The 14,696-nt window shown below is 38.3% G+C and overlaps 1 protein-coding gene across 4 annotated transcripts in view; it reads left to right on the forward strand.

Annotated features, from left to right (window-relative positions):
• Positions 1–6,687: 6,687 nt before the first annotated feature.
• Positions 6,688–14,696, forward strand: part of CACNA2D3 (calcium voltage-gated channel auxiliary subunit alpha2delta 3) — a 409,434-nt gene continuing 401,425 nt past the window's right edge. For 2 of the 4 annotated variants that reach the window (XM_027700391.1, XM_027700390.1), the window contains exons 1-2: positions 6,690–7,591; positions 8,203–8,284. In XM_027700391.1, coding sequence (XP_027556192.1) covers positions 7,473–7,591; positions 8,203–8,284 — 201 coding nt within the window. In that variant the 5' untranslated portion in view covers positions 6,690–7,472. Of the gene's footprint in view, positions 7,592–8,202; positions 8,285–14,696 lie in introns of all 4 variants that reach the window. The other 2 variants (XR_003536951.1, XM_027700389.1) reach the window with 2 other exon arrangements.

Below are 14,696 nucleotides of genomic sequence, written 5' to 3' on the forward strand. Positions count from 1 at the left end.
ACCTGGAAAATAGAAATGCATGCTCTGGCAAATATTTTACCTAACACTTATTAGTATATTTATGGGTATCAATTTTGCTTTTACTTTGCATATTGTAAGCATAATCATGCTTTAATGTATTGTAAAAAACCCACAACCACCTGGTAAATCTGCTATTCTTCAGCAGGTAAAGTCATGAGCTTTCCATACAATGTAATGTCAAGCTGTATTATTAAAGTAGAAGTACAATTTGACCACTATACACAAGCCAGAATTTGAAACCTCAGAGTAAGAGACTACCTTGTATTTTTTTTTTTTTCTGTGACAGAGTATTATTTTGTGTGATGTAAATAATTCATTATGCCCATGCCCACTTTTTCCCCTGGCTAAGGGTTTTATAGAAGTGCCCTAATAACAGATTGTTTCATTTGTCTACAGCAGCAAGGTTTTGACTAATTCTCACTAGAACAAGTAGCCACTTGCACTGGTGGGAAAAGATGCAAAGTGAAGTAACCACTGGAGAAGTGAAACTTGATTTGCAGAAAGTAGCAAGTCTTAAATAGTTTTTATCAGGTTGCTATTGTGACTTTAAGACAAATAACGAATTGCCTACACTATTCTTGACATTAAATCAAACTCTGAATAGTTAAGAAATTTGCTTAGTGCTTCCTACTACTATTTTAGACTTATTGAAACCTGTTTGCCTTTTGATAATTCTTGGTGGCTTTTCTCTGCAATTGTGATCAGATATTTAAGTCAAATATTCTCACAGGACACTGTATTATGTTGATATATATTATTTTTCTTTATGCAACAATTTAATGGAATTCATTACTATAATGTGATACTTTTTAATATGTGCTATTTCCAGTAGCCTTCTGAGATTGACTGATCTTAAAAATCAAAGCTATGTTCACAGTTCATGAACAAGGCTCAACAAAGCGATAGAGTGGAGGTGGATCACAGGTTAGCAACTGCTGCCATAGAATTATACAAAATTAATTCTCTGTAACATCAATAAGTAGCACTGTGTTGACTACACTGCCAGTTTCTTGATCTGATATTCAGGACTTCATAAAAGTCACGTTACCACCACAAAATTCATACTTGTGATGCAGGAATTAATTGGAGAGTGACAGAATTATAGGCCTCTGAAGTACCTTATGGCTTTGTGTAATTACTTGACATAGCACTGTTTCTTGGATCAAAAGCCACGTTATATTTTTCAACTTGGCAATAAGGATGTTATTTTGAAAATAATTAAATGCTGGTCTAAAATTTGCAGGTGGCTTTCAGCTGAGTAGTTGGAAGCTTAACCTCCCTGATGCCAGTGAGTCAATAGATGACACTTCATCTCCTGCTGCAAAAGGCACTCTTCAGAAATTGGCTGCTCAGGGACATTTTCTCCTTCCTCCCCCCTCAATAACATAATTTTTGGTACTTGGTACTTATGTGTCACTAATCATGCCAAGATCTGAAGTAAAAGCAATGCATTTCCTTAACTTTGAAGTCTGTACTTAAGGCTTTGACAAGGGTCCCTTAAAGTGGCTCTGAGGAATTTGCAAGGTTTGGGTGAACATTTACAGGCCATTATAGACATGTCTAGTGGCTCATTCTAGTGTGTAGACAGTAATAGATTAGCACTTAAATATGTTGCAGCCTGTAGTCTTCATTTTTTTATCATCAGAGAAAGAATGCTAGGTAGGCTTGTTTCCATAGTATTCTGTCCATTATGTTAGAGCTCTTAATTACAGTTTCTCATTTTTAAGTCCTATCTTCAGTTTTCAAGCATTTTGAATGCATTTGAAAGCATTAACATTTGCAACCTAGCACTAACTTTGGTAGTAAAAAGGTAATTTATTTGCTTAGAGAAGAGTTCACTTCCTAACATGAAACACTCAAAAGAAACTAAATGTAGACTTTGTCTTAATAGTTGAAAATTCAAAATAAATGAAGCTTATGTAAAATGGCACTAACAGACTAGAGCTACAGTGGACTGCTGAAATTGGATTTGGTTAGCTATAAACATAATTAGCTTAAAGCATTCTAGCTTGCCATGCAGTGTGAGCTCTCATAGGCTGGGATGTGATAATGCTTTGCTCTTTTGCATTTTAACTCCTTGTGGAGATGCGAAAGCCAGCTGATTGTAGGCTTTGTAGAAGCTAAATTAACCACGGGTTCCTTGGGGGTTAGTGGCAAACTGTGAGGTTTATTTGGTGTTGAAGTGTGCTAAAGATAACGTGACAGTAACCTAAAATGCTGTACTCGCGTCCTACCAATTCTGAATGCACCCAGTATTTTTAAACACCTTCAGAAACATAGGTTGTATATGACCTTAATAATCTCGTGAATGAAATGTTAGTGTTTAATTTGACCTGAACAGTATATACAAACAAGATGATAATATTGTAAAGTTGCATACAAAATACTGATGTGGTTTAGAAATTTTGCAGCATTTTTATTTCTACAAGACAATAGCTCATGCCCATTATGTGGAATTGTGTTCATTTAATCCAGTGAGTAATGCTGCTTGACCTCAATCTTTGTTTTAAGTGGGTTGGAATCAGTCAATAAGTAGGCATTTCCACACCAGTGAAACACTCAGATTTATACACGTGGGACCTTCACAAAATTCTAAGAATACAAGTACATATGTTAAATCTCTATAGAACAGGCCTAATGTACAGTCTCTTTCCCTTTCTCAGATGTACAGATCGCTTGAAACAAGTGAGCCTGTGTTCTCACAGCATGCAAACACTGCTTGATGAATCCTTCCACCACTGAGTTGTTTCCAAATAATAAATTCAGAACCTACAGCTTTTGCCTTTCATCTGACAATCTCAAGCTTTGCAAAGCTGAGATGGCTTTCATTATCCCTCGACTTCTCATTTTTCCATTTTCCACGTGTAAGTGTGTGTGAAACATTATATTTGCAGAGAAGTAAGGGAAAGTTGCATACAGGACATTCTGTTAAATTGTTCATTGCATGGGGTGGCTATATTCCTTCACTTCCTCTTTTTTACCCTCCCAGTGCCTTTATTTAAGGGAGAATGTTTCAAGAGAGGCATTTCAGAAAAGGGAAAAGGGGGAGAAGGGCTATTTTAATCTCTTACAACCCCCCCCCCAAAAAAAATAATTCATTATGTAGAATACATCTGAGGACTATAATCTTAGTATTTAGAATTGCAGAGGAATACAGTACATAGCAAGTATTAACACCATATCATGCAGAGTAGTTACAACTCTTCTATTTTTGCAGTATCTGAGTTTTCTAATATATATAGAATATAGATAAACTGATGTATTTCCTTTCTTGTATTCTTTTTAAAAAAATAACTTCCAGTAGAGGTGGCTTACATCTTCAGCAAGGTTTTTAGTACTTTGGCCTTCTGCATTTATTACTTCTATTTAGAACTCATTGTAGATAAGCATCTGAAAAAAGAAATACAATAAGCATTTGTGTTAATTATATCATTTCCTCCTACTCTTCTCCCCTTCACCATATGTTCTTTTCTCTCTATGCCTCTCGACTGACTTTTATTAGGGCTTGATACGTGTCTAATCACACACCTCAAAGTATGCTCTGATGATGCAAATGTGACCCTGCTTCTGCACTCTTTTGAAAGTGTCAATATATCTGAGGTAGACAGAGGAAAGAACAATGGGATTAATTCATCAGGTAGTTACTGTGTGTATTTCCCTTGGTCTGCATTCCCTACTTCAGCCTTTGTGTCAAAGGCTTTGTGTCTCATATTGCCCTTGACCTGGATTGTTTGTTTGTTTGTTTTTTTGGTTTTGGAGTGGGTTGGTTTGTTTGCTTTTTTTGTTCCCCTCCCCCCCTCCACACCAAATCCCTTGGTTATTTTCCCAAATGTGGTCCTCTGAAAAACCTTTGAGAATTCATCAAGTTCCTCTGACCATGTCTGTGACTTTCTATTATAACATTGATTCACATGTCCAAATTTTCTTTCTACTTTCATGGGGAAAACAGCTTCTTTCATTATCTGTGAGATACTAAAATGCACCATTGTGCTTGATCATCAAAGACAGTAGGAAATTAGATGCCATTTTTATCCCTTAAAAATGGGGGACCAGGAGCAGGGCAATCCAACTTAATACACTTGTATGGGGAGCTCTGCTTCTGAGACCACTGCCATGTAAGTAACTCACCTGAACTTACTGCTGAGATGCACTTTGGTTTCAGAATGTAAATTTACTTTGAGCATAAATATATTCCTTCCCTGGCCAGTTATCTGTACATACATTTTTTTTTAGTGGGATCAGCCATAATTAGCAGTATCTATTACAGCATAAGGACACAATAGAAATGCTACATTATTCCAAAAGATAAATTCATTACTGTGCTTCTTTGAAACTTAGCTTTCTGCTGCTTTTGCTCCCAGACGTCACAAGGCTGCACCGAATAATGAAGCACACTGCTCTATCCCCAGTATAAAGGACTGAAACCCTTCAGCAGAACTTACCACTTATTTGTTCTGTGTTTTTTCTTGGTCCTTCCTTATGAAAACCCACTTAAGGAGTTTCTTGCATCCTTCTGAGAACAGTGTGGGGGAAATGCTGACAATAATTTTAAACTGTCTGTCAAGACTGCAGTGATCTGCATATCAGGAATAGTCAGTATTGGTCAGGCCAGGATGCAATAGTGTGACAGAGTGTGGTGCCACTTGCAGTGGTTTGTGTGTTATGGTACAGCCTTGTTTCCCATTCACTGAATTATCGAGAAGAACTGATTTGCTGCACGGGCATAACCACTGTGCATTAATGAAAGATGCTGAAAGCACTCTATGGTACAGTGCACGCAAATGTTTGTTAACAAAAAAGAAGGTGGGCATGCTTGTGCTATCCAGCAAAAATTTCTTTTTCAAGTTAATTTTTTTCCTTAGACTAGCAATAGAGGATATAGGATTTCAGTATTAAACAGATGTGAATGTCCAGTTACACACACACCAAATGAATAAATTGTAGATCTGATATCGTATTGAACGTATGATGGATGTAAATAAAGTCAAGGTCTGACAAGTGACTTTATCACCTTTTCTTGATGATGGTTAGTGGCGGGTTTAATACATGTTAAATTTCTCAGGCCTGTTGAATGCAGGCACCTTGTATGTGCTTTCAAAAAGTTTCTAGGGCTTCCAGTAATTCTTTGAAAAACGAAGCTAGCTGTTACGTATCACCGGGGCACTGTGTTGACTTGGAGCAGATAAGGATCTGTGTTAATGTAAAAACAGTTTGAATCTCACAAAATGAGCCTTAGAATTTCTTCCCTGACATTGTTTAGCATGTAAAAAGAGCTAAACAGAGCAAGTATTGAGGTAATCCACCATTCCTGTTTCATTCTTAGCTTGAAAAGATACTATTGTTTATGTAATGTGTTCAAAGGGGCACATAATTTATTATATGCTGTTAGTCAGCCATGTGCATTTTTACCTTTCTGCCTGTAGGTAAGCTGAGCACCTGGTGACATGGCAGCATGTTTAAAACACTGCTGAGAAAATCCGCAGTAACAGCACAGATAATAATAGGTCTTTCAAAATTGAGTAACACACAAAATAAATATCACTTTTAACAAAATTTGCTTTATTGCCTTTGTATGAAGGTAATAGTACAGAGAGAAATATGATCTATTTACTGTTCCTGGTGGGGATGGCCGGTGGGTGGTAAAAGTTGCAGGGTACTGTACTACTCTGCTCTACACAGTTCCCCTTAGATGGTCTTTCTGTCTTTAAACTCCTAGTGTCTTCTGAGAAATGAGAGCTTTTGTCAGCCAGGTGTTGAATAGAGGTTTTGATATTTAAAGCAGACTGTTCAGTGCTCTTTAGAAATGCTAATGTGGGAAAAAAAATACAGGTAGTACATTTTGAGCTTCAGGACAGAAAATGTTAAACAAGACAAGAACGATATAGAAAGGCAGAGTGAATATTTTGAGGTGTTAATTCTAACTACAGAGGGAAGAAACTAGAATTCTGGAGCGGACACTGGAGCTATATTGTGTGATGCAAGGATGACTCAGCCCACGCTCAGATCATCTTCAGGTCTTGCCATACTTATTTACATTAAAGTTCATTGCTATTTTAAATCTGTGCATTTAGTGGAGAAGAAGGTGAGAAAAAAGCAGAGGGAGAAGAATAAAAGCAAAAGGAGGGAGGGTAGATTTCAAAACGCAACAACAAAAATACCTGGACCAATCCCTTCTGCTCCCCACACTGCGCTCTCAGTGGAGGAGCTTGTAATCCTATATTTGCTATATCAAGAGGATTCTTCTATGAGCACAAATTAATAATTTATTCATAGGCTGGAGTCAGCCCGCATTGATTTACTTATGCTGCATTTCTTTTCATTCATAAGCCTTCGCTAGTCGGGATCTCTCGGATAGTGACTCGCTGCGGCGCTCCGGCGTGGGAGGAAGCAGCAAAACGTGCCTTTATGCACAAGGACGTGCTTACATATATGACTCAATTAAATGTGCGAGCCTGACCTAAAGCCGGGGTTCGCTCCGGGAACCCGCCGCTCCCGCTCCTCGGCGATGCTGCCTCGGCGGGGACCGCTGCTCTCCTCCTTCCGCCTGCCTGCGCCCTCGGTGCGGCGCCGCGGCCGGGATGCTCCGCGCTCCCGGCAATGCAAGGGCTGAGCTCCGGCCATCCTTCGCCTCTCCGGGCTGTGTGACAGACAGATGCTTGTCACGCAGCGGTGCCCTGCCTGAATTGGCCGGGTCTCCGGTGGGTGTGCACGGCCCCCACCCCCCGCCCCTGCCAGCCCTGCCGAGCCCTCCCTGGCTCAGCCCCCGGCAATGTGCAGCGCTCTCTTCTCGCCTTCCTGGAAGGGCTCAACTACACTTTCAGCTCCTCCAGACTTTCTCTGCTTTTGCCGTACAGAGGCACCCTCCCTCTGGTCCAGCTCCTCCTGTGCCTGCCTCTCTGTCTCCGCGCTATCCCGTTAAAAGGCTGCTGCTCCTGCTCCACTGAACCAATGCACTGGCTGACTTGATCTGGGATAAAGGCTGGAGGTTATCGGCGCGGGAAAGGAGAAGAACTCTAGGCAGCTTTCCATTTGCGAAGTGAGCAGTAATTGCAAGAAGACAGCCTCCCCAGTTGGAATCAATAGTCTGCTTTCTTGCTGCTAAGGGCACTTTGGAGCAGCAGTAGGTCACTGAAGTAACTTCAGCACACTGCTGACTGCGGAGTTGTAAAGAACTACATGCAAGTGGCTGCAGTAGTGCTGGAAAACGCTTTGCTGTTACCAGGGACACAATAGTTTTCAAGTCATTAGAGCTTTGCTTCTGGTCCGCTCCTTCCATCACACAGAGAGGGTCATTCTTTGGAGGGATGAGGATGGAGCTGTGATTTTTCTCCAGTGTTGTTCTAGTGGAGGGGGCAAGAGTGGGGAAAGAGGCTGTAGAAGCAAAACCCTACTGCTGCTGAACTCAGGTTCACTTGAATTTCCCCAAATCTTTCCAGGCACAGAGAGGCACAATGCCAGAAAATCTGAATCTTCTTCGGGCTTTTGGGGGGGTTTTCTTTATCTTCTGGACAGCTTTTAACACAGCCTTAGTGGATGTGGTTGGATCGGAGCAGCAGATCCCCTTGTCTGTGTAAGTGCTTTCATGCTATTCCTCTCAGGACCATGTTCAAGGATAAGAACTTGACTGCTCAAGTTCTTATGTTTTTGTATTGCAGATATTTGACTGTTCAGGGCACCTTTGCTCCCCTGTGAGCTGTGTTTAAAGTGGGAGTCTCTAAGGCGCTCAGCACTACTTTGATTTTTATTGTAGGAGCGTGTGTTGGGGAGTATGTGGCCACAGAGTCTTAAGTGCTTGTATTTACTGAAGTTGATGCTGTTAACTCTTTCTCTTGTGGGAATTTATCATTCAGATAAATGTTTTGCCATTTTATCTGCTGCTTTCCTTTCAATGGATGTATGTTATGTTGTGCCAAAGCATGTTTCTGTACAAGTTGATTCTTTAAGTTTTAACAGTGCAGGTTGGTAGTTTCATATCAGAGGCCTTACCTTAGCACAGTGTCTAGTTTGTGCTTACACTTGAGCAGCTTCACTGATCTTTTGCTCTGCTTGGGTTCCTTAGTGAGCTCACTAATGCAAAATTGCTGGGATCCTTCTGAGTGCAGCTGAAGCTGTTACAGTCTGGGTTTCTTTGCTATGACATGTGTATTACATTTCTTCCTGTCTCTTTTTTTTTCTTCACAGTGTAAAGCTCTGGGCCTCAGCATTTGGTGGAGAGATCAAATCTATTGCAGCCAAATACTCAGGTTCCCAGCTCCTGCAAAAGGTAAGGATTTCTTCAGTTGTAATAAGGAAGGTTTTAACAGAGAAAATGGAGGCAGATTTAATTTTTTAAATGACTAGGAAAGCAGTGCTGTACGTGCTTTTCTCCAAGATCTATTTTTGTATTGCATACTATTCCCTGATGACTCTTACATTGCACTGCACTATCTGTGGAGTCCTTGGTTAAACTGATATTTTTCAGTTTGGATGACTTTTTTTTTTTCATCATTAGAAAGTAAACTCCAACACTTTTATTTCTTGAAGCTTGGGCTTCAGCCTGGGTTGCAGGTATTTAATCTGGTTGCTGCACTGTGATGATGATGTTTCTATGCAGAAACAGCTGTTTCTTATGAAAAATATTAACTTCATTCAAGGAGCAGAATTAGTGCATCTTGTGTTATTTCCCCCTGTGCTGTTTGTTCGCAATTCTCTGTATCAGGGAGAAGGCGGCTGCACTGTTGTTTGTCATCTCTGCAGTTTTTACAATCCCATTATTCCCCCAATCATCTCAACCCAGTGCTGGGATGTATTACATCATTACAGATAAGGGGAATGAATGTGGTTATCTTCTTGCTCAGCTGCACAGCTGGGTAATAAGCTGGTGAAGTATTGCAAAAACTTGAGAAATTGGTATAAGTCCACGTAATTGGGGCAGAGGGTAATGAAAAAGCAGATTTGAGTATTAGGTATATCAAGGACTTTGTCTGCTCTAATTTAAATGTGCAACCTATAGTAAAGTTCTGTATCGTAGATTATTTATTTTTACCACAGTTGCCGAAAAAATATGAGACCGAGAGGAATATGTTAAAAATAAGACTCTGATTTTGAGGCATTGAATATGTGATCCTCAAAATGCAATATGTAAATGGAAAAACATTGAGACGTTCACTGATTAGAGCACTCAGTCAACACATATATTTCTGCTGATTTTTTGTAGACATGATTTTTAATTCTGAGTAACACTAATTTTATTTTTTGTCTGATTACGAAGGAAATTATTCCTTGAGATTGTAGCATTTATTTTGAAAGGCTTATATATGTGTGAAATTATGTAACAGACAGTATATGTAGCAGCTGAAATAAAAAGCTTGTGCTATCATTTTAACACATTTAAGGCAACTAACTTAATTGCCAAAGGCATATGAGTTCCTTAGCAGTATCTGTCTTTTCAGACTTGTGTAGCCAGGACTGTAAAATATGACTTTTACTAAGCTAAAATATGGAGCTATTAAGAACAAAAATATTTGAGGTCTCTTACTGCCTTTCAAGGCCTTTAAATGGCTTCACTTCAGCATGTTGGGCTAACTTTCATTTTATTCTGAAAACCTGGACACTCAATATTTATTATACTTCTATCTCACATTCTTTAAAGTCTGTGTAGTCTTACATTGTCACGGTTTCGTACGAACACCCTTAATTTATAAGCAGATGGATCTTTCAGTTTTGATTAGTTTCTAATAAGGTATTATTAAAGGCTTTAATTTTTTTATTGGGCCATAACAAACAAGTATCTTCATTTAACTTTGGAACTGTTCCATGCACAGCCGTTTTTGTGTAAAAAAAAAATGGCTTTAAAAATTAAATCTACCAAATACATATAGCCCAACATTTCCTAGAAGAATCTGGTGTATGTGGAATATACCATGTTTTACAATCTTGCTAAAATCCACGAAGAATCAGTGTGAGATCCTTAATCATTCTTCTCTTCCTCATGGTAGATATTGCTGCCATCCCTTCTGTAATGTTTTTTTTCCCCTCTGAAGTAGTAAGATTGCTTCCTATTGGTTGTTATAACTGAAGGTAATTGGAAGCTATTCATTTTACCTTTTCATCAGCATCCTTTCTGTTTCACTAACAACCCTGTGCTCCTGTTTTTGAAGGTGGACAGTGTATATCCATTACAAGCTATTTTGCTTTTGTTTCTTGCTTCTGTTATGATATTTCACTATGGAATGAAAAAGACAAAATGCATGTTTGGCAGGTATTTAGAGCATTTTTATTCCTTTGTCACATCATCTGTTGTTTTTTTTTTTTTTATCTCTTCCGGTTACAGTAATTTTTATAAGATCTCTGCTTTTTATTTTTATTTAGAATTCCAAGCATCTCTGTTTGTTTAAGCTTGCTATTTCCTGCTGTTGGTCGTGGCAAATGAGCCTGGACAACAGATGACTTAAACGTGTATTTCTTGTATTGTTATGATGTATATTTCTTCTGTAAGCTTGTAAACCATACCAAACTTCAAGATTTGCAAGTATTTTCAACATGCAAAGTCAGTGACAGAAGTTGTCATAAGAGCTAAGGAGGTGATAGCACAGGAGGGCTGTAAATGCAAATGCCTTTTTTTTCCACCCTCTCTGTCCCCACTAGCCAGGCAAGAAGAATCTGTTCGGTGTTTACTGTGGGCTCTGGGTGATCAGAGTCCATGTCATTTTAAAGTCAAGATTCCACTTTTAGAAGCAGTGAGACTTCTGATATTACTGGAGAAATCCACGTTTCCTGATTATGAATTAAGCATCATTAAACAAGTGAAGATATAAAATGTATGTATGATTATGGCTCTGGGCAGTATAGATTTCTCAATAGCCGGCTGCTTTGGAGTACCATTTAGTTTAATAAAGGCTTGCTAAATGAAAAATTAATGTAAAGGTTACTTAATTCATTTTGTCAGCATACATGGTGAGCACTACTTTCAGAGTGATGCACTTGAAATCAAGACATGACTGACAGTCTCTACTGCCCAAATGCTTTGCACATTAAGAGTCAGTTGACCCATACTAAAATTTCATTGAGCAAATGAAGTTATGAGATACTCAGTAAAGCAAAAATTTGCCAGGTTATAGCTGTGAATATTGATTTAGTTGCTACAATTCTGAAGTCTTGCTGTACTGTGAACATCAAATGAGTCACCAGCATTGGTGTCCTCTTGAGTTTATAAAAGATGCGTAAGAATACTTTTGTTGCTTTTTGAAACTATTTTAGAAAAAACCCGAACTGCTTACCTTATCTTAATTGAATGCTTTATTATTTTATTCTTTATGATAATCTTATCCAAGTATGTTGTTCTGCCTCCTAAAAGTAACTGGATTATATGATTTTTCCAAAATTGACTTTAGTTGAAATACAGACACTGCAAGTAGCTCGGAAAATTATAATAATAGTTCAGTAAATAACTTCAGCAATTATTACGAGCTTTTAAGCAAAATTAGCACTTAAATGTGTTCTACTCCTTGCTTTTAAAGAGATGGAAGACCACTGAGTGTACAATAAAAACACACAGGAGGAAATAGGATGGTATTATTCTTAATTTGCTTGGTTTCTGGAGGTTTTACAGTTGTCATATAGATTTGGCAGTGCACAAGAAGCTTCTTGGTGCTGTAAGAGATATTCATGCTCTTCACCTCAGGAAATACTACTGGGGCTAAGAATTTACTCAAATTTTGTTTCTTAGGTGTTTTTTTTCCTCCTTAGACTCTCAAAAGACATCTGCCTTATTTGAATCTTGACACTTCCCATTTCTTTCATAAACACTCTGTGTTTAGTGAGTCCTGGACTAAATGAGGGAGCACAGCCCACTGTCAAAGCCTGACTTCATATATTAGGATGCAAAGCAAGGCTTAGGTGCCAGAGAGATCTTCACTTTACCTGCTATGATTAGAGTTTTGGAAAAACAGACTTCAGGGAATGCTACTGTTCACATTACAGTGTCCATGATAATAATGTGTTTTCAGTGCCACACTGTTGCAAAATAATAGCAATAATAACATGAAAGCATAAAATGCAGGTAATGTGCCTTCTGTTAAAGTTAAAAATAATCGTTGTTGTACAGTAAAGCTTTTCTCAAGTCAGAGCAGTGTCTGTTTCTCTGAATGTGCAGCGTGGTCTCTGCTTTCTCAGGTTCCTTTTGAGGAGGCTACATTTCCCCCCCCCCAAGTATTCAGAGCTGTGATAATTCTTGATTTTTGTCCTGAACAGTCAATATTATTTTATTGCCGATGTAGGAACAGTTTCTGACTGAAAACACCCTTTATTTTTTGGTTCTGCCACAAAGGTTTCTTAATGCCAATAGGCTTGTTTAGGGCTCTCTCAGATTTTCCTTATGTAAGTCGTCTCACGGAGCCTCCCCTGTTATGTAAGCCCTGGCTGCTTTGGTCTGAAGCAGTCTGGAGTCTGCATCTGCCTACTCCTTTCAACAGATTCTTCATTGTGTTGGGAGTTCTCAAATCATTGTGTTCTCTCAGAGCAGGTTTTTCCATCAGGAGAGCATTGCTACTTTTAAAGATGCAGAATTGCATTTTATCTCACTGACTGGATGTGCTGCTGTATCTCGAGAGTTTCTTACAACTGTGGAAATGCCAGTGCAAAACTAACATAATGGGGTGATTTAGATCAATTAGTATTCAGCTGGTGAATATGATTCATACAGTACATCTATCTTTAGTTCTAAACTGTATAATGGTGACTTAAATTCTTAGAGAAGTTTAGTCCAATTATCTTGACATTAATTGCCTTTCTTTTATTCAGCCGTACGTGGGTTTTGGTCTTTGTAGGCTGTTTCTTTGCTCAAGACACTGCACTACTGCTTTGAAGGAAGGGTCAGTAGGATTGAAACATGCAATTTAAAGGAGAGACAGGGACTGACTTCTCGGATATCAATTCAAACTTCTGCCAGCTGAGCAATTTTAAAACTGCAAAAGTAATACTGTTTTTTTCCTATCAAAAAATAAGAGAAAAATCATAAAAAGATCTGTAGACATATGACTATAATTCAAAAAATGATAAAAAAACTCTGACCACCAAAACAAATACCAACCCCCCTGCAAAAACACCCAAACCAACAGCAATAACTCCCTTCCCCCCATCAACCAAAACCAACAGTTCCCCAAAGTCCAAATGTAAATTCCACTGGCCAGGTAAATGGTGTGGAGCTTTACCAAAAGCTCTATTTGGAATTAATTCATTATAATTCAAACTCCTGAAGTCTGTGTCGTGTAAAATGTGTCTCCTAGCACTGAATTAAAATCAAACCTTAGAAAATAAAGAAATATGCATCTGAGAATCTTAAACCAGTGTAATTCTGGTGATCAGTGCAAATGATGTTTTGGAACTTCCAGAGCTTGAACCTCCATCCCCTTTAATTCCTACAGATCTTTGGGCTATGTGAATGACAAGGTTATTTTTCATGTCAAACTAGTCACAGAGCATTTCAGTGTGTTTAAAGTATTTAATGTTAACTGCAGACTTAAAGATGTAAATTCTTCTGGATAGATATTTTAATTTTCCTTTGTTCAAGAATAAAAAAGTCAAACATATTCATATGGTACTAATGTATTTGGTGGGAAAACCTGCTGGGTTCCATACTAATTTTCAGATAGTATATTGATCTGTAGAGGAAAAGATCACAGTGCTCTCAAATTTGGAGTACTGTGTTCTCTCTCTCACCATAATAAAGAATAACTTTTCCTTCTTTCTTTTAATAAAGTCCTGCTTTTTCTGGAGGTATTGGAAAGTTTTCTTTGCATTCAGTGAAGCTAGAACTGCGTCTTGAATGATCTATACTCGCATCTCCTGTTTGAATGTTATGACAGGAGTAATAATTTTTTTGCGTTGGTAATGTTTTTAAAATGCAGTCTAAATCAGCCTGAATATCAAACATCATGTGTTGTATTTCCCTGTAACCAAAAGGAAGTTGGTTTAAGCCATGTTGAATCCATGCTCTTCTGCCGTCAGCACTATTTTGCAGTATTTTCTGTCTTTCTGGGTTTTGCAAGCAGAGCGTGATCCTCTTACTTGTATTGTTGGAAGGAAATATGTTCTATTGTTAGTATGTAACAGAAATGTGAGATGGCCTTAGTAAGTTTATGATGCACGCATTACACTTCCAGTAATGTCTTTTAATATGGAAATTATTGAGCGGACAATCCAACTGGAAAACATCAGATCTTGAAAGGAAGCGAATGCTAATTCCCTTGCTTAATGCATTTATGGTTGTTTGTTTTCACATCCTGTATTGGAAAATGCTTACATTTCAAGGTTAAAGGAGCTGGTCTCCATGCAAATTATCTTGACAGTGAAAGTATGTAGAGCCATGAATAGATGCCGTATTGTAGTGGTGATTCACTTTTAAGCAACTGCTAATCAATACTCTACACTTCCAAATGTCATTACCATTCTGTAGGGTACAATTTTTTGTTGCTGATAATAAGTGCTTACACATTGTACAACACAAATTATATATTGATAGGGTAGGCTGTATTTTAGTTTGCTGTAGAAGCTTCGCTGACAGGTTTTAATGAAATACTCTGATTAATATGTTGTTCTTGTGAAGCTCCATTTTGGTTTTTCTACATATAATGTTTTTGCAAAATTACATGGATGTTTTTGTGATCCTATTTAGTATCTGCCAAGTGTAAAGCTGA

This window comes from Neopelma chrysocephalum, unplaced genomic scaffold (genome assembly GCF_003984885.1).
Source record: "Neopelma chrysocephalum unplaced genomic scaffold, ASM398488v2 Primary Assembly neopelma1_147, whole genome shotgun sequence".
NCBI lineage: Eukaryota > Metazoa > Chordata > Aves > Passeriformes > Pipridae > Neopelma > Neopelma chrysocephalum.